This window comes from Rousettus aegyptiacus, unplaced genomic scaffold (assembly GCF_014176215.1).
Source record: "Rousettus aegyptiacus isolate mRouAeg1 unplaced genomic scaffold, mRouAeg1.p scaffold_m13_p_3, whole genome shotgun sequence".
NCBI classification, from domain to species: Eukaryota; Metazoa; Chordata; class Mammalia; order Chiroptera; family Pteropodidae; genus Rousettus; species Rousettus aegyptiacus.
This window is the reverse complement of record NW_023416306.1, coordinates 82,009,053-82,030,103: the sequence shown is the minus strand read 5'-3', so window position 1 is coordinate 82,030,103 and position 21,051 is coordinate 82,009,053. Positions and strand designations below refer to the sequence as shown.

The window sequence follows — 21,051 nt, the reverse complement described above, 5'->3', positions numbered from 1 at the left end:
CAAGTAAGCTTCAATAAAGGTAACGTTGTAGATATTAACAGTACCTATTTCATAGGATACTGTGCAGATTAATGGATGTACAGCACTGAGAACAGAGCCCAACACAAAGTGCTCAACTGGCATTAGCACCATTATAGCACTGGTCACAGAGGAGGCAGTAGGCTTGGGGAGCCCCAGCCTCCTAGGCTGGCAGCTGCCTTGGACACCCACTTCCTGATGAAGTCACTTTCAGTTTCCTGCCATTCGAAGCTGAGACCTCTCTGGTCTCAGAGAAGCCACAAATAAGGAGATTTGCAGGATTAGCCCTGGAGCTGTGCCCAACTCACAGGCTATGCGGTCTGCCTGAAGGGCAGAAAGGTAGAGGGAGATAGCCAGCCAGAAACAGGTCCCTGAAGAGGCAGTAACAGTAAGGGAGAAAGAGGACAGCTACTGTCAAGCAAAGAGGAAATTCCTGCCCTCCAAATAAATTTGGGGAATTTAGCAACACACTCTACATATACACCAAATTATTCATTTCTCAGACTATGTTTGCATCTTAAAGAAACATGATGAGTACTCCTCCCTTCAGACAGGCACTGTAGAGTTCTGGCATCTGATTCATCCATGTCTGTTTCCTAAATAGACTTTCCCTCTCACAAAGGCATCCCCCATCAGAGGACTCAAAGCAGACCACGGCACCCACATACCCAACAGCCAGGGGTAGAGTACAGACATTGGAGACCTGGCTCCACCACTCACTAGCAAGGTGACATGGGCAAGTCTTTCAGCTCATTCATCTTACAACGCTGAAGTTATATAGATCAAATTCAATGCTGCTGTGAAAACACAGTGAAAAACTGCATGGTACTTGACACACGAAAACGATTACTAGCTGTTGGTTATCCTTCTCAAAGGAAAACCAGCAACTGCTGCAAAAGACAGGAGGTGGCCCTTCTAAGTTCAGACAGGCACTAAAACAGCCTGCACCAAGAAGCTGGCTAGAGAGGAATGGGATGTTTAGGGATATTCGGATCCTCTCCCCAAAACTACTGTTTCTGGGAAGCCACTTAGGCAGTCACAGAACCAAGGGCCAGCTTACACTACACCTTCCTCCTTTGGGGGTTCTCCACTGGCTCTTCTCTGGCACAGGACAGGCCAGGGATCCAGCATGGCTGAGAAGCAGGCCTAAAGCAAAGGGAAAGGTGGAACAAACACCCCCACAAATCTACAGGGCAAAGGGTGTGGAGCAGCAAGAAGAGGAAATCTCACATCCAGCTTGGATCACTTTAGACCCCACTCTCCCACAAGGTTGCCAATGTCCTCCTCTTTATTGACAAATCCAGCAGACACTTGACAACTCTAACTGTGCTTGATCTCTCAGCTATACCACTGACCATTCCTTTATTCTTCGAACACCATTTCTTTGGTTCTGAAGCACTATCTTTCAGTTTCCTTACCTCTGTGGCTTTCTTTTTCAGCCATTTTGGAAGGCTTCTCCGTCTCTTAATGCTGATGTTCCCCAGAATTCTACCCTAGGCCTGTTCCTCCCTGTACATCCTCTCCATAGAGGATCTCATCTGCTCTTCTACCATCTATGAGCTGATGACTTCCAGATCTTTCTTCTGTTCAGATTTTTTTCTAAACTTCAGATCCAGATTGCTAATGGTCTATCTAGCTATCTCACAGGCCTCCCAAACTTAACAAAACGAGATCTACTATCTCCCACAAACATGTTCCGCCTCTTCCCACGTTCCCTATCACAGTGAATGTTATCACTTCCCAAACCAGGCATATATGCTGGAAAGCTTCAAGTTCAGTGGCCATGGAAATTCCACTTTGTATCACCCCCACATTCATTCCATGACCCTCCTGCTGTTGATTTTATCTTTATCCCCCCCACCCCCAACACACACACTTATCTCCACTTCTCTGATCCCTAATTCCCTGGTTGGGGTCACCATCATTTGGTTCCTGGCTCAGTTTTCTGTTAGTTTTCCTAACTGGTCTCACTGCCTCCAGTCTTGCCTCCATTCAATCTACTCAGCCAAAGTAATTTTTGTTTAAAACCCAAGACTAATCATGTCACAGCCCTACTGAAATCCCTTTAGCAGCTCCTTACTGCTCAGCTGCAACAAAGCCCTACTTTCCAGCCACACTGAATGACCCATGGATCCCTACCACTTCCATGGTCTCTTAATTCTTTCTGTTCTTGGCACATGTTACACCCTAGATCCAGACTACTTTCCCCGTTCCTGCTTGCCCATTAATTCCTACTTGCTCTGCAGGACTCAGCTTAGACGCCCTGCTCTAAGAAGGGTGACTGGCTTCTCCAGCCTGGAGTAGCAATGTGGCTTGCTGGAGAATCTTCAGTTTCCTCTACAAGGGCATAGTACTTTCTGAAGAGCTCACTACCCTAGGGAGTGGGAGCATATTTTCTTCTTCTTTGTATCCCTAGTCCTAGCACAAGATCTGGTACATGGAATCAGTAAATGTCTACAGCTAAAGTTAAGCACTGCTCCTGATATGTGAACCCGAAGGGCAGGTGAAAAGTTACAAAACTCCAGCTCTCCCACCCAGTTGTCAGGGTGGTTCTAGAAGTTCTCAGGTATGGAACTCGAGAGATTTGTATCCCGGCCCCTTTGAGTGAATGACAAGTGCCGAAGGCCAGGACCCTGAAGGTTCTTAGAAGGCAGGCCTGTGACAGTAGCAGTCTTACAGCCAGCTGTTATCAGGAAAGAAAGGGTTAAAGGGTGGCTTGCTGAGAGAAGAATGAGGACTTCGAGGGCTAAGGGGGGCAAACAAAAACCTTCCAGCATCCAGGAAAGTGGCTTCATTGAGGTGTTCCCATTAGTTGAGCAGCAGCTATCTGATGAACTCCCCTTGGATGAGGCACGGCAGAGTAGCACCACCCTACACTTGGCACCCAATAGTCTAGAGGCATTTATTTACCTGTTGGGTCCTCCAAGCAGGGTCAGTGCCATCTGACTGGCACACACGCCTGTCATCTCCAGTCTCCGCTCCAGAGTCAAACCATGCTTTTCAGCCACAGACAACAGCTTTTTATGTAGCTCATAGGAAACACTTGGGACAACCAGGCCAGAGTCTGCAATCCAACAGGAGGTGAGGAGAGAAAAGGACAGTGATTATAGGAAACCAGGTCCACAAATGGGTGTATTCCTAGGCCTAGCACAAGATCTGGTATGTGGTATCAGTAAATGTACCATGTACACATCCAGGATTTTGTGAAAGCCAAAATGTTAAGACTGACTCTGCCCTCACGCATCTGCCTCATCTGCGACTGAGGCATACTATGTAGACCCCCAGAGCCTCAAGCAGTGGATGCAGAACTGAGCACAACTTGTTCAAGTTACCATATGGAGTGGGGGTGAACTTAAGCTCTCTTAGCAGCTTACCTTTGATCAAGGCCAGATTCACCAAGATATATTTGGCACTACCAAGAAAAGGCCAGCACAGAGCATGTATCAACCACCTATTAACGACTTTAGGAGATAGTATGCTTGTCCCAAAGTGGGAGAAAGTTTGTAGTGGGGGATTCTCCTCACAAGCAGACCCCTTATCCTTCCCTAGAAGTGGAATAGACTCTACCTAACCCTCCCAACCCTCTAGTCCTGCTATTCAATTTCAAGGCAGGATGATTCATTCATCCCATCTGTTCCTTACTTCCTCTTCTCTTCTACTTAGCTCTTTCTCTTTGCTTAAGAAATTCAAGTAGCAACTTGTTTTCTCATATAATTTGTCATTTTCTCCCCATTTGGGGTGAACGTGACCCATTACTCATACCACAGGGAAATAGTATACAGAAAGTAACCTATGGCTTGCTTTAAGCTATCCAGACCAATCTTGCACATTTTATTCACCATAAATAGAACTCTATAAAGGTTAGAGAGAATCAGTCGTCAAAAGTACATCAATGGAAAGTACTTGGTTTTATAAGATCAAAGTTTGCAATAGTTGCTACACTTGAAAAAGTCTACAGTACTATATGTATCAGTATCAACACATCAGGTGCCATTTCAGGGCCCAGAAAACCAGGACAGGAAACAACAAAATTGAAAATTATGATCTGTAATGAGCAGCTTTTGCCTTGACAAACATTGCTATCCCACAAATGCTAAAAGTCAGTGGGAAAAGACCTTGTGCAAAGAGCCCCATCTGGTCTCACTGGCTGACAGACTAACAAACAAGATTCCCATTAGCAAGTCATCATGGACTGCATGTAACTAGCTGCCTGGACAGATTAGATGCTTTTTTAGATCCTTTGTCCTCATCTATACTGGAATGTAAACTCCTCAAAGTAGGGAAAGAAGCCTTTTACTTCTTGGGCCCCCACCTCCTCAACTTTTCTTAGCTATATTTATCAATAGAGGTGAGTTCATTCACATCAGATACTCAAACATATAAGTGATGGAAACCTAGTGCTATTTCTGGTCTGGCCAAACTCTAAGGTGGAAGTTCATCAACATCCTATTGGTTCCAGAGCCTTGTATATAAAAACTTGTCTTTTTCACTGATCGTTTCAAGAGAAATTTCTTGAGGTTCTCTCAGGTGTCCAATCTTGCCTACAGATTCTTAAAATCACAAAATGAGGTTATGGCTGTACATTTTAACAACAGGAATCTAAGCACAAAGTCGAACCTAAAGTCCCCAGGTCAGTATCCTCTCAAGGGAAGGTCAAAGAATAATAATTTCATGTGATGATGATAATAAAATAAAAATACCTACACATTAAAATTAACACTATCCTGTTGGTTAACGGAACTTCTCTATCTGCCTGAGTCCTATCCTGCCTTGGGCAGAGACAACAGTGTCATCGGGAACACTTGCTGCTCCGCTCCTCTCACCCTTTCAGAAATGTCAGTCATTGATATACCAGGTGCCAGTGCTGGAGGCTGCAGCTTGACCTTGCATGTCAACAGCTGATTAAAACAGCCATTTTTATGACCTGCTCCAGACATGCACATATTATCAGAACTATTCAGGAGTCATTGATAGCAGTGTAAAAAAGCTGAATAAATTCTCAGGAGGCCTAAGCCACTTACAACCCTAAACCCGTCAGGCAAGTCATGCACATGCCTACTTCAAACATCCTCTTCACCTGCACAGTCACGCAAGGGAGAGCTTTCCCTCAAGTCCGTGCATTTCTTCACCTACTTGTTCCCTTTCTGCTGAACTGAAAACGGGTCAGAGCAACGAGACTTGGGCCTGCCACCCTACAATCAAGCTGGCTTTCTGGGACTAGGTCTTGTGCTGTGTGTACAGGTGCCCTCTCTCCCATTCTGAGGGCTCTCTGGAAGGCTGAGCACTTCCTGCTGCCTCTCTCCTTAGTATTTAAAGGTATAAAACTCACAGTACAGGGAGAGGAGAGCTTACCCCACCCAGGCTGGCTAGATGCTGCAGCTGGACACTGTGTGGCTATTGGAGAGGAAAGGGCACTGGTGGTGAACTGGCACATTTTGTAGCTCAGGGAAAGATGACGCCAGGAATTCCTTTTGCCGTTGCAGAGTCTAAGACTCCACTGTACTGATTCTCTGAAAGGAATGTGCAAGCACCACAAAATGTTTCTTTTCAACATTTACACACAAAGTCTAACCAGTCAGACTGGCTTATCAGAAACAGGCAGAGGAATAAACTCCAAAGGAAGGGAACCAAGAACACAGCATGTAAACTCCAACAATAACACTGCCAAAGCCTGAACAAGGGCCACACCTAATTACATTTGGGTTGGAAGGTGGATCTTTATTGTTCAGGTACCAAGGTGGTAAAATCAGTTGGTAGGGTTTCTCTTCATATTAATATGTATTTTATAGCTGTTAGTGAAACAAGAAATGGAGATATAATTATAGCCAGCTCTTGACAAGCAGAGAACTTAGGATCTGACTAACTTTAGAGTATCGAAAAAAATGGCTTAAGTACACTCAGTACAAGCCAGGAGAGAAGGCTCTTCCTGACTATACAACTAATTCCACAGTACAAGGCTCGCACCATGGAACCTAGTGGCCCGGCCACTGCACGGGCTTGCTGCAGTCTGTCCTTTTTTCATGTCTTCGTTACTTCTGCACTGCTCATTCTAATACATACTTTTCAGGCCTTTCCCTCCCTGTAAACACGCACATCTCACAACCTCCATCGCACTTCCCTACCCTCAGACACCCTCTAGCACCATGTCCAAGCCTTCCCCAGAAGCTTCTGAATGTACATCCCTCGCTGTACTTCAAACCTCCTTAGTCTTTCTATTATGTAACAACAGTGTCATCTCACACCTAAATTCAACCCTCACACTGCTGTGGCCCTTTCGTTGAAAGGGCTGTCTGTATCCTATGTCTTATCAATGAGCAGCACAGCTAATTCATGGGTAAAGGGATTTATACAGGACTTTGAATTCTGATTCCATTCTGTGGTGGTCACCCAATTGGGTGGTGATATCACATTGGTCCTTTTTTGGAGTATAAAACCACTTAATTAATACCCTCGGACCTACAATGTACAGACAGTTCCTGCAGATTTATATTAAAGCAACCACTAAATACAGTTTGGTATCAACTTATCTCTGAAAGGAGAATTCATTACAAGAAGCCTAAATACTCTTAATACTCTTTATTAGGGTCCACATGGCCTCCCATGATCTGGCCCCTGTAGACTTCACCCCTTTACTTTGGACCCCAACCACCATTATGCTCCAGGCACCTTGGTTGCTTTCTAGTTCGTAAATACTCCAAGTTCCTTTTGGCCTCTGGAAGCATGCCCCTCTCCTGGCACTGTCTTCCCTCTTCCAGTGCTACCCCTAAACACATGGCTAGTTTCTCATTCTTCATGTCTCAGCTTAAATATCCCTTGGTCTCAGCATGCTGATTATTTTCTTTATTGTACTTAATACAATTTGTACATGTTTTCTTTCTGGACTATCTATCTCACTATACTGTAAGTTCCACGAGGGCAGTAACTGTGTCTATCTTGTTTGGTGCTATATCCCCTTCTTTTCCACTGTGCCTTCAGTGCTAGCACAGTGCCTGGTGGAGGGGCTACACAGATGTGGAGAACTAATAAACAAACAGGACGGAAACCTGTACAATAGCCTCAGGGCATTCCATTGGGCAGCTGGCTAAGAGCTCAGCTGTAACCAAAGGCAAAAGTGGGTAACATGTTTTTGACTCCTTCCTCACCTCTTCCTTTCCTATTTACAACTAGAGACCAACCCTCCTGTCCATATTGCACCTCATTCCTTCATGTTAAAGCTCTGCTAGAACAAGCTATGGACTCAAAAGGTAAAGAACTACCCAACAAGATTACTTATTAATTACAAAGAGGAAAAGTACTTTTACAAAGAAATCTGATGGACACCTTACTAAGTGATCAAACTTAGCCCTAGTGATAGGACAAACTGATATCATGTACTCTATGACATGATGCTCTGGGAGAGACAGAATCTCACTAAAATCCTACAGAAAATGTTTAATATAAATCATACCAAAAGGAAACAATAAATCAAAACTAAGGGGTATTCTGCAAATCACCTGGCTTAGACTCTTCACAAATGAACAAAGAAATAAACAACAATATCACAAAACAACAAAAGTCATGGAAACTGTCCTGGTTAAATGAAATGAAAGAGATTTGACAACTAAATTTAATACGCAATGGTTGATTAAAAATACAGCTATGAAGGACATGACTGGACAACTGGACAGTTTTGCCTATGGAGTATATATAATATTTTGTATTAATTTTAATTTCCTGAGAACAATCTTACAGTGTGGTTGTGCAAAGCGATAACCTACTAAGTACATATGGAAGTATTTAAGGGTGAAATACAATGAGTGTGACTAAATCTCAAATAGTTCAGATGTGAGTGTGTGTTTAGTTTATTTATTTATATAAAGTAAATGTGGCAAAACGTTAACTGAATCTAAATGAAGGGCGTACAGTTGTTCATTATACTAATCTAGCAACTCTTTGAAATTTTTTCAATTAAGATGTTGGGAAGAAAAAAAGAGAGTTAAGTGCCTCCACATATGATCAACAAATGTTTACAGAGCAATAATACATCAAAACAGTGGTAGGGTGGGGTGGGGAATGGCAGGAGACAGAGGAAATAAAAAAATATGAAAACAGATCCTGTTCACACAGTCTTCTAATCTAGCTGGAAAACAAAAAATATATATGTGTAAGTATCAGAGAATACAAAAACTAAACCGTGTTATCCTGAGCACAAGTGATTTTAAATCAGAAGCTGTGCGCAGTAGGTGTCAAATTCTCAAACTAAATTGTGCCTTGACAGGCAGGACTGTAGTCACAATGATAAAAGAAAGAGCACTCCAGGTTGGGTGGGGAAGAACTCTGAACAAAGTTCCAGAGGCTGGAATGCATGTGACATGTGCAGATGGAAACTTCCCTGCCTGGAGCCCAGAGGCGGATGTCAAATCTACCTTAGAGTAGGGGCAGAGCCGGATATCAGAAGGCTTTAAAAGCAAAATTGTTTTATGGAGGATGAAGCTGACAGGGCTAGAAAATGAGGGCAGAATCATCTTGTAGAACTGATTTCCAGGTACACAAGGGAAGCTGTGGGGTAGTACAAAAAACTAAATGGTCAACACAATTTCAAGGGTGATTCTGAAGGAAGAAGAGAATCTAGGGCCAGAATGAATATTGAGGATAAAGGAAAACTCTTTGCCAGGGCTGTTATCAAAAGAATCACCGTGTCTGCTATTATATTAGAAAAAATGGCCTCAAAGATCCTTTCTAGTCATAAACTTTTATGAGAAGGAAGAGGCAAAGATGGTCATAAAGTTTCATGCTGGATACTTAAACAATGGTGATTCCAGTGAAAGAAAATGGAAGGCCAAGGAGTTAAAGATGTGGGTGGGGGTGAATTACTGACTTAGCTATGATATGTTGAATTTAAGGAGGATGGTGAATACACTGAAATCAAACTCCTTCCTTACTCTGGCTAGACATCTTTGGCTCCGAAATGGCAAGATGGCATATACTGGCAAGGTATCACATTTGTAGAGACAAACTCAGTTTCTAGAATGACCAATTAGCAGCTCCATCAAAAACTCAAATGTGGAGCTATAATGTGTGAGGCTCCTAATCCTCCAGCCCTTAGTTTGAGCTTAAATTCTTAAACTCTGGCAACAAGATGCCATGAGACTTTTTCCAGTGAAAGACTGTAGGAAGCACAAATGTTCATTCCTGGAGGAAGAGTCTAGCAAAGATAGTTGTCACAACAGTATTACTCTAAAACCTCGTGAGATTGCCAGTGACTTACAACCAAGCCCTTCAGGCCTATGACAAGTGCCCACCTGATTATTCAGGCCCAGAAACTCTGAGGGATTCCATGTTAAAGGGACTGACCACTCCCTCCACTCCCAGCACTGAAGAATCTGCTAGAATCTAAGATTCCCCAAATCGACCAAGTCATTGTCAAGGAAGTCCACCTGCAGAGATACGATTTCAGAAACTAGACTCATTAGCCCTGCTCAATGAAAAGTTGTGCTGGCACTTGGTGCAGGAGCAAAGGTGTATTAATGCAGGTGTTCTGATTCAGAATATCTTCCTAGAGTTCACCTCCTGATGTCTCTGCCTGTGGCTCTCTTAAGATAAGCAATGTTGAACAGGTACATCCCTGTAGCACATGGTCTAACCTGTAAACACAGGATGGAGAATGGGGGGGTCACGAAGAGATCAAGGCAGGCACCTATGTGGATTGGGTCAATGGTTTGAGAAGGCAATAAAATCGTGACCAATTCCACTACAGGAAACACTTGATTCTGTGAATAAGAAGGATTCTCATCAGGACCATAACAGCTGCTAAAGGAAGTCTCACTACTTCAGGGTAAAATTCTCCAATGGCCACGTTTAAACTTGAACATTTATTTATTTTTTCCTGAATTCCATCTGAACACATACACAAACCCAAAACAGATTTCCTGATCACCTTTTCCTCAGGAGATAATATCACTGCTAGTCTTGAAAGCATTACAACATTTCTTGAGGGATTCTTCGCAACAAGAAGCAAAGGCAGCCAGGGCTCAGAGGTAGAAACAGAATGCCAGCAATGGAAGACACCTGCCAGCCTGTAATGGTGAAAGCTGAGCTTGCCCTGAGAGCAAGATACATCCCCTTTGAAGTTCAAAGACATAGCTAGCAGAGGTGGGAAGAGTAAAAAGGCAAGCCATAAAACAGAAAGAACTAACTGTGGCTTCATCAGCTACTTCCCTGCAGAGTGGGGAGGAGAATTGCTTTCACCAAGAGAAATGGGTATGGCTGAGTGGTCCTAGACTCAAAGGGAGCTCAGACCAAGTATCTCACTCAAACGTTGACTTGATCCTTTTGGAAGACAATAAACAGAAACTCTACTTCAGGTCATCTTCATGCACTTACTGCTCCCCAAATATCAACACACACATAGTGTGCAGGCAGAGAAATATTCTTCAGGCAAAGCAGATGAGACAACTGCAGAGATTTCAGTGCCTGCGTCAACAGCACCCCACCACCTCCCATTTGGCTTCTATGTATTTGAGGAAGAAGGCTACAAGGTGGAAAACAAACAGTGGAAGTTAAATGAAAATTTTACCCAAAAGGAAGGGCTCTTGAATAAGATATATCTGAGAGGAATTCACTAGAACCCAGGGAATGAAGAATTCAAGTTATGTTAAAGTCATTCCTCATGAAAGATTTACTGGAACATTTAACTCCAGCAAAATGAGAGTAACAAAAAAAAATGGGGGTAATGGTGAAACCTCATAGAGATGTCAGGAATTTAACTGAGATAGCACACGAACAGAATAAATACCCAATAAATATATTCAATACTATGATGTTGATTATGATGCTGCTTCTCCTGAATCAGGCCTCCACCTTCCCCTTTCTGCCACCTCTAAACCTGTACACACTTGTATTATTACTTGTTTATACATTTGGTAATCCTATACCCTAAGGCCCTTGAATCCTATACTCTACAGCCCTTGAGGTTTGGACAATGACTTAGCTGGAGTATCCAGAACTGTGCCTAGCACATAGGAGAAATTTTGTAAATGTTGATCTTTTGAAATAACCTTACTGAAATTCATATTTGAAGCCAAATACTGAAAAATAACAATTACAAAATGGGTACTGCACTAGCTGCTTTTCCATATGATCTCATTTGACAAATATTACTTCGTTTTACAGATAAGGAAACAGGCTCTGTAGTCCCTTTTTGGCTATGTAACTCAATTCTCTGACTCTACAGAAACCTCACTGAAGCCTTTAGTAATTAATAATTTTCTCACCTCTCTAACTCTTAGTGCGGCAACTCTACTATCTGCTTTCCCTGGGCTCAGCCACAAAAACAATGCATGAGGAAAATCAAAATTATGTGGACTTGGCCCAGTACAAATTAATGTAATCTAATTGAAATTAGACTCTCACTGCCATTCTTCCTGCCCCACAAGTTTAATGCTCTTGATTACTCCATCCTTTTTCACTTGTTTTCAATCATTAAATCCTATCCAATTCCTTTCTCATTTCTCTCACATCTTTGTCTTCTTTTCCATTCAGAGGTCCAAACCCATGGTACATTGGTTATGTAATGAGCCTAATTGGTTTTTCCTATTCTGGTCTTTCCTCTCATTCTACTTTGAATTTCTATCATAAGACCAATCTTCCTAAAGACTAGAAGTCTTAGGAACATGTCGTTTTCAGAATCCTTCAGTTATTCCCTGTGGCCACAGGATGATATCACTGGCACACAAGGCTCTATGAGCTTGGCCCTTTTCTCACCAGCACCGGCTCAGTCTACCCACAAATATTCTCTCCTTCTTCTCTGCCTGATGAAACACTGCCCATGCTTCAGGGCTTCTGTCTTGCCCCCTTTGTGAAGCCCTGCCTGAACAGCCCAGCCTTCACACCCTCTCCTGCCTCTTAACACCCAATGTACTCTCACTGGACTCCAGGCATACACGGCATATTTCTATTTCTTAGTACATTTTAATAAGTTGAACACAGAGACTGTCTTCAAGGGACTTGCAAATAATAAGCACAGTGTTTTGACTGATCTAAAGTGTCTTACACATTTCTTTTAGATTATTATGAATATTCATCAAAGATTCTTCTCTGAAGCCTTACCATTCTCCTAACCAGTGTTCTCTGGGGACCTCTCACCGCTGAATAGAGTGCTCACACTTTATAGCCAAATTTAACACTCAGTTATATAGCCACTAATACCATTATTTAGCAGGGGAGGGCTAAGCTGGAGAAATGTCTGACAATCTGCAACTATTGGAGACAGCAACACTATCAAAGGACCCAAAAGGGCTTTCCAGGAAAAAAAGACTTGGATTAAACAAAGAGCTAAGTTTAATTGCTTCCTGAATGTATTTTCCCAATCAACAGACCTTTTATAATATTGCCGTGCCCTCCCTCCAAACACAGCTGTCAAAGGATATTGCCAAGAGTATGAACAGTTAGACAGTAATGGCTTAGAAACTGCTGACACTACTTAGCATGCAGTCAGTATGTGGAATACACAGCAAGCTGTCAGAATCCTAAAACCCAAGTTATCACCAAATAAGCGGTAAACATCTTGTTCTTTTGGTACTCCGGGGATTAGTAGAAAAAAAGGTATTTGAGGTTCTAGGACATGAATGCCACAAGGCTAGACTGAGGAGCTATCCAAGTCACTTTCCACAACTGCTGATCTAAGTTGGTCCATTTCTGAGGGAATACTAAAAAGAAAAGACTATAGTCTATTTTACCATTAAACTGTTGTTCTCATACTACAGTCTTCCTCTTTAACTTAACTACATTCGGAAAAGGAAAGAAAATATGATAAGGTTTTTAAGAGCTTTTACCTCTCTGGGCCTTGATGTCCTCATCTGTAAAATAAGAAAATCATATGAGGTGATCAAGTAACCTAACACTACCATTTTATGAACCTAGGTTGTTTCTCCACATATTCTAGATAGTTTGCCTTATTCTGATCCTAACATATGGATAGCAGATCCAATTAGAAGTGTCCTCGGCTGTGCACTATCTGAATTAACACTCAGGAAAACCTGCTTTGAGGCCTTGGAGCTGGAGCCGAGATAAAAACCGCCTATAGGAGAAACTGCTCAACAAGATAACGGCTTGCATACTCTAATTCCAGCCAAGGGCTTCATTTCCACTCTTATCACTGTTGAGAAACAAAGAGAAAACCAGATGGCATGAGGCTGCAGGGCCTCTCGTCCCTTCATTACCGTGCACCAGTGAAGTGGAACTGGACACTGCACACCACAAGCTGCCACACCTGAGTTCTCGGCCAAGGACAAGTACGTGTGGTTAGAAATGTATTTAATGGCAATTCTGGAAAAAGAGTTTCATATGAGAGAAGGGAACTTTTTACGTCTGTCACTAAATTAATAAAGTGTGTGAAAATCAAGTTGGGGAGGTGAAGAGTATAGTAGGAAGAAATTCTCACCTTTTCCTCTGTACACTTTAACAAATGTTTTCTTGGGCTCTTTTAGATCTGTAGCTCTTTCCTGATTCTCACCGATTTTCTCTCCCTTTTAGCCACTTCACTCCAAGGCAGGCTATAATCTTCCCAATCTCAGGAATTTCGGGGAAATCACATACTGTGTGACTCAACCACCTCTGCCCAAAGAATTACCAGTAGAGGCAGCTTATTTTGCAACCAAGGGCAGTAAAAGTGGAGCAGTCAGAGGTGGATGGATGGCAGGCTCTGAGTGTAGTACCAGACCTGCTGGATACTGGATGATAGCTGCCTTTTGTATTTGGATGGGAGACCACCTAGAAAGATCAGGTACTGTAGGCGTTTAAAAAAAAAAAGTCTAAAATCTGGCAACTTAAATTAAGTGTGATTCTGAGCTACGCTATTTGCTTTCCCAGGTGGTAGAAATCAAAGTTCAACAAGATAGTCAATGCCACTTAAGGAAACTACCTTCTTAGTAAAGAGGCATGTGTGCCAGAGTCTGCTAGTGAAAGATGGAAACAATTTAGTATTCTTTCTTGGCCTGAGAGTCTGCTTATTTTTTTCACGTGGAAAGCACATGCAAACTTCTATACTCAGCAAAACCCTCAATGAACATGGCTAGCAGGAGATGAGGACAGTGTAGTCAACAAATATAATTTATTGAAAATCTAATTTTAGCCATCTCCAACAAACCCCAGCAAACAACTAGTAAAACAGAGCTGAACTTCTGATAAAATTATGTGAATCTAGATAGGTAGCCCCTATGCCTTTAGTTGTTAATCATATCATATCAAATAAACAGCAGACCAGAGCCTACCAGATGCAGGATATAAATGGACATGTAGAGAAATAGACTCACTCACAGTGGTAGGTAGGATGCTATATTAGCCACGATCCTCAACAGACAATAATAATGGGCCAACCACCAAGCCACTTCAGTTAATTCCTATATAAGACTGACTCAAATCTGGTCATTCTGTTTTAAGCATACTATAAAGGAAAGAGCAGCCAGTGGGATGTGGGACCTGGTGTAACTCACCTGTGCAGAACTCCTTGCTCACACTGTGGGGCACTGTGATCCGTCGGTAGACAATGGGCTCTGACTCTAGGATGTTCTCATCATGGCGGTACCGGGTAGGCCTTTCATTTGGGATGCCCCGGGAACGGGTGCCACTTCTCCTCTCATAGGTGTCAATCTCCTCAAACACAGCTGCCTTGTCGAAAAGAGCCAAGTTCCCTTCAAAATCAAAATCTGTGTCTGGGATCTCCTCAATATCATCCCCAAAGCACTCGTCATCTTTATTCTTCATTTGGCCATTCTTTAAACCACTTTTCTTTGGAGTTGCCTGATTTGGATGTCTGCTACTAGATGACCCTGGAGAAACAACAGGGACTAAGGTTAGTGAGGCCACAGAAAGGGCTCAGTAGAAGTAGAGAATACATTAGTGCTTTATGGAAAGTAGTATAGGAATCAAAGTGAAGATGGTAACTTATTCCTCAATTATAATAAGTAGCATAAACTACTACAAATATGGAATAACAGATTTCATATATTGCCCAAGTAACCATGAATATGATAATAAGCAGTACTCCTAGAAATCTCAACCAGTTCTGCCCTTCATAAGGAAATTGGTAATGACAGAGGCTCTGTTTTTTTGACAACTGAATATCAAAAAACTGGAAGGTCAAAAATACAGCAGTTTCTTCCCACAGGTTTGGGTGGTTTGATTCTGAATGTCTGGCAGTTGTTGGAGAGAAATACTCTAGTATAAAAGAATGCCAAGTCCTCATAACCTTAAACCCATAGGAAGATACTATTCAACTGGTTCTTAATCCTCTGCTTACCAAGCAAGCAACCTTGTGATTTTCAATTTGGTGCCAGGCCAGACCCCAGCAGGAGGAAATCTCTAATTTAGACAGATTCCAGATTCTAAGCCAGATATACATCTCCCATTATAAGCTAGTATCTGACTTACAAACCTGTTTTTCTATCTTTTGGTTAATGTGATCTCTTTTCTCAGAATTTCATCACTTCTGGGTAAGAAATTTCTGAACCATCAAATAATGTTAAGGACCATACTGACCTGACTCTGCAGAGGCCACGCCAAGATATACACCAGCACCAGAATAGCCACTCACCCTCAGTCTCTGAAACTCTATTTGGCTGTCACACATCAGTCAACTGCTCCTCTAGCAGCCAAGGCATAAGACCCTATAGAATTCTTCAAACCATCCGTTCCCAGAGAATCTTGAATTGAATTTGTACTCTGATCCCCATCTGACCACCTGAAAGGGTGGACCAGGTGACTCGTATGCCAAATTACACCTCCATGATGGTCTAAATAAATGTAATGTACTTCCTTTGAGAGACTGGGCTCAATTACCGAAAATGCTCAAGTAGGGGTTAAAATGATCATGAGCGAACACCCTCACACATACCATCTGAACTATCCTGCTCTAATTCTTCACAGCAATCCCTTCTACTCAATGGACCATGAATCAGGAGACCTAGGAACTAGCTGCATCCTGCCATTAATATGATATGTAATCTTTTATACCTGTCACCCAACTTGTTTTCCCTGTATATAAAATGCTCACTATGGTATCCCTCAGCAGGGTTTCTAGTATGTAGTACAGTCAATAATTTAATGAATTAATCAACATGAGAAAGATTAATTATAATACCTATTCTGAAAGATGTGTAGTATGCAAGTGTAAATTGTGTCCTGGTCTTCCTAATGCCAAATATTGGCATGGAAAAAGGCTGTGGCTAGCAGTGAAGATGAGATTTAGGACTCAAAAAAAAACTACGGCTAACCAAAATTACAAAGGGGAGGAAGAGCTGGCTGAGCCACCATAAGCAGCTCAGGTTATGAACCACTGAAAAGCTCATCAATGTCTGGGTTAAGCTCTAATTCCAATAATTTGATAAAAGTATTTAGTGACAGCATGTAGCGTGCCACATCAAGGTGCTGGGAATATAGTATACAGCCAAGGCATGCTATTCAAAAAGGAAGGAAGAGAGAAATATGAGCAAATAACTAAAATACAATGTGATGAGAATTATAATAGAAGTTTATTAAAGTGCTATAGAAAGATGAATGAAAAAGCTAAGCTGAATTAGGAATGGGAGAGCAGGCATGAAAATACAAGGTCAGGATAACACCATTAGCAATATATGTTGGCAGGAGAAGAACTAGAGAAAAAGTCCAGTTTGCGAAATTATCAATGTACTGCCTCAAAATTAATAAAACAATTCTTTCAGGAAACAAGTCTCTAGCCCAGTGGTCTCCCTCCAGAGGGTATATGCATAACTAAGGAGTGGCAAAGGAGGATCCACTGTAATTAGGGAGAAGACACTAAATTGGCACCCTTATGAAGGTTAATGCCAGCCAATCACTTCCAGTATTTGAGATATCTGAGAAAAGTGATTTTCCATAAAAAGTGTATATATACGAGTATCATTTTTTTGTGTGTGTGGTAATATATATGCATCATTTTTTTTGTTTGTGTGGTAATATATATGTAACAAAATTTACCATTTTAATCATTTTAAGTGTACATTCAGTAGCAGTAAACACACTGTTGGGCAAGTACATAAATTTTTAACTAAAACATATGAAAATGAGTAAAGTGGCTTAAAAACATTCCTGTAAAGAAACTATTAAAGATAATATTAATAATGTATCATAAGTGAAAAAGAGAATGGCAGAGCTAATACTTCCCCTAGTATTTTTATAGACCTCCTTTAGTCAGAATGAGTTTGTTTGTTTTTTTAAGTTTATTGGGTAACATTAGTTAATACAATTATACAATTTTCAGGTGTACATTATAATTTGACATCTGTATATTCTATTATTTGTTTACCACCCAAAGTCCAGTTTCCATCAGCTACTATGTATTTGATCCCCTTTACCCACTTCACCCTCCCCCTGTATTTGATCTCCTTTACCCCAACTACTTCCTTCACTTCCCCATCCCACTAGTAACCACTAGTCTATAGTCCATGTCCATGAGTCTCTGTTTGTCTTGCTCATCTGTTGCTTTTAGGTTTATATCCCACATAGAGATGATATTATGTGATTTTCAACTTTTTCTGTCTGGCTTATTTCACTTAGCATGATTATCTCGAGGTCTATCCATGTTGTCGCAAATGGCAGTATTTCATCTCTTATAGCTGAGTAATATTCCATTATATATATGACCACAGCTTCTTTAGCCAATCATCTATCGTAGGACACTTCAGTTGCTTCCATGTCCTGGCCACTGGGAATAATACTGCTATGAACCTTGGGGTTTTCAAGTTTTGGGGGTAAATACCCAGGAGAGGGATTGTTGGATCATATGGTAGATCAATTCTTAGTTTTCTGAGGACTCTCCATACTGTTTTCCATAGTGGCTGTCCCAATTTGCAGTCTCACCAGCAGTGTATTAGGGTTCCTTTTTCTCCACATCTTCTCCAACACTTGTTATTACTTGTCCTGTTGATAACAGCTATTCTAATGGGTGTTGGATGGTATCTCATTGTGGTTTTGATTTATATTTCCCTAATAGCTAGCGATGTTGAGCATCATTTCATATATTTGTCAGTCATTTGTATGTCCTCTAGGGAGAAGTGTCTGTTCAGGTCCTCTGCCCATTTTTTGATTGGATCGTTTGTTTTTTTTTGTTGTTACTGAGTTGTGTAAGTTCTCTGTATATTTTGGATATTAGGCCCTTATCAGAGATGTTGCTTGCAAATATATTTTCCCATTCGGATGGTTGCTTCTTTATCTTGTTGATGGTTTCTTTTGCTGAGCAGAAGCTTTTTAGTTTGATGTAGTCCCATTCATTTATTTTAGCTTTTACTTCCCTTGCTTTTGAGGTCAAATTCATAAAATCTTCTTTAAGTCCAAGGTCCTTGAGTTCAGTTCCTATGTTTTCTTTTATGCATTTTATTGTTGGAGGTCTTAAATTCAGGTCTTTAATTCATTTTGAGTTAATTTTGGTGTGTGGTGATAGACAACAGTATAGTTTCATTCTTTTGCAGGTGGCTTTCCGGTTTTCCCAGCACCACTTATTGAAGAGGCTTTCCTTTTTCCACTGTATGTTTTTGGCTTTTTTGTTGAAAATTATTTGCCCATATAAATATGGGTTTATTTCTGGACTCTCGATTCTGTTCCACTGATCCATGTATCTGTTTTGCTGCAATACCATGCCGTTTTGATTACTGTCGCTTTGTATGTAGTATAATTTGAAGTCAGGCAGAGTGATGCCTCCAGCCAGAATGAGGTTTTTAAAAATTAATCTAACCAGATCTAAAAAGATAAACTTCCAAATTAAAAAGTATCGAAGTTATTCCAACACATGGACTACCACTAATTAACTTTACCCTAAATAGAAATACACTACATCAGAAGTCTGCAAAAGACAGTCCTCGGGTCAAATCCAGCCCACTGCCTGTTTCTGTAAATAAAGTTTTACTGTTTGTTTCCATATTTTCTAAGGCAGCTTTTGTGCTACAAGGGTAAAGTTAAGTACTGGAGATGTAAATCATTTGGCCTACAAAGCCTCAAATATTCAACATCTGACCCTTTAGAAAAAGTTTGCTCACCCTGCTCTATATCATGCTTCTCAGAGGTATTTTTTCCAGCTATGACTGCCATTAAAATATTTAAAAAAAAAAATTTTTTTTAATTTAACTGAACTTGAGACCAGTTCCTTGAATATCCATTTCATTCAAAGTGTTAAGTGTGTCACTTATTAAACTATTGTCTTTGAACTCTACACTCTCCCTTTGATATGCAGGACTAGAACTCTACAAACTACATTTTTTCCTTCCTTAGTCGGCTTCCTGTTAGTTTTTGCCATGAGTAGTAGGTACTTGAAGAGACTGGAAGGAAGGAAGAAGAAAGAGGAAGAAGGGACTTTTTCCTTGTTTGCTTGCTACTCGTACCAACACTGCGCTGGTAGCTGCTACCAGTCTACAGCTTTTCTTTCTGCAATGTGTAAACATGAACAGTTTAATTGTACCCCCACTTCAGAAGTACTGGCACCAGCTCTCTGAAGCCCCTTCTCTGAACTTTGAGGTTCTGATAACCTCAACCTCTTCTATTTGTTTACCCTCCCTCAATGTCTTTTTACTTTTTAAAATCTTCCAACACTTACTTAACCAATTCTCTACATTAATTTTTTTCCTGAAAGAACTGGTGCATTACTATTATTCTTACTGGTATACAAGGACTTTAAAAATTAATGACTCAGTTAATCACTCTGTTCTAACTAAGTATTGCTTAATAAAAAAATTTTGAAATACTTGCATAAAATATTACTGTAAAAATAGTTCATTTCATGTTTATGTAATCCTTTTTAATTTTAAAGGTAAAGACCTTTCTTAAATTACAGACATAGACATACAGAGAAATAAAGCTGATAGCTTCAATTCCAAAATCTCAGACATGCGTCAGGAGTAAACAGTGAAATACACTCACCAGGTTCAGATGTCAAAGAGCTGATCTTCTCCCAGTGGGCAGAAAAATCCTAATTGATTTGAGCTCAAAGTAGACAATCAGAAAAGACTTTAGAAAGACTCTGTTGTCTCCCATCCAATAAAGATTTGACATCTAGAAACATTAATCCCTTTACAGAAATCAACGAGTGTTCAAACCATAAAAACCAAACTCCTAATCATTGCTACCACTGGGAAATAGCTTAGCTCTAAACAAACAAAATACAAAGCAAAAACACAAAATTAGTACAAAGGAAAAATACTAAAGAAACAATGTCAGCCAAGTTCTATTGCTGCTTTGGGTTCATCTCTGGGAGCCAAGAAAAAGGTAGGGTTCATCTGCTCATAGGTGCAACACTGGTTATTTTTTAAACAGCTTTACTGAGGTATAACTGGTATATGAAAACTGCACATACTTAATATGTACAATTTGATGAGTTTTGGACAAATCCATACATACACGTCTGATACTATGGCCACAATCAAGGTAATAAACATATCCATCACTTCCCCACTTAAAAAAAGTCAATGACTCACAGATAATCACTCTGTTTTAACCAATTTTTTAATAAACAAAAGATATTTTGAACAACGACCCATATTTGAACCAGTTAAAATATTACTGTAATATAGTTCACATTTACCTAATCCTTTTTAATTTGTACTCTAATGTCTCATATCTAATGTATATAATATGTAGAAACAGAAGTCAATAAACTGATGAGCCAAATCAAGAGGTCTTATCAATGCCATAGAACTGGTTAGTTCTGAAGGAGGAAGTACAACAAACCTAATAAAATAATATATTACAAGTCAAATACTTTATGCTTATTTTAAGGCACTACTTAGGCCAAAGTATGATTCTTTTCAAGCAGAATACGTTTATTTGGAATAAAAGAAAGGGGGTGGTCTACAGGAGTCTCTTCGTTTCAGCCAACTGCATTTATAATCACACCACTGCTCACTGAATCCAAAACACCACTTCAGTCACAAGGTATTGTGACTGGCTATCTTCTATATGCATTCGTTCAAAAATTTTTCATTAAGTATCTGCTATCTACTGGGATCTGTGCTAGGTGCTGGTGAATCAACAGTGAACACAGTATCAACATAG

General features: G+C 40.7%; 1 protein-coding gene across 1 annotated transcript in view; it reads right to left on the bottom strand.

The window, feature by feature from the left end:
• Positions 1–21,051, bottom strand: part of EDC3 (enhancer of mRNA decapping 3) — a 53,052-nt gene that overhangs the window by 5,554 nt on the left and 26,447 nt on the right. The window contains exons 4-5 of the mRNA XM_016144163.2: positions 14,490–14,825; positions 2,929–3,082 (exon numbers count right to left, since the gene is read on the bottom strand). Of these exons, the coding sequence (XP_015999649.2) occupies positions 2,929–3,082; positions 14,490–14,825 (490 nt within the window). The remainder of the gene's footprint in view (positions 1–2,928; positions 3,083–14,489; positions 14,826–21,051) is intronic.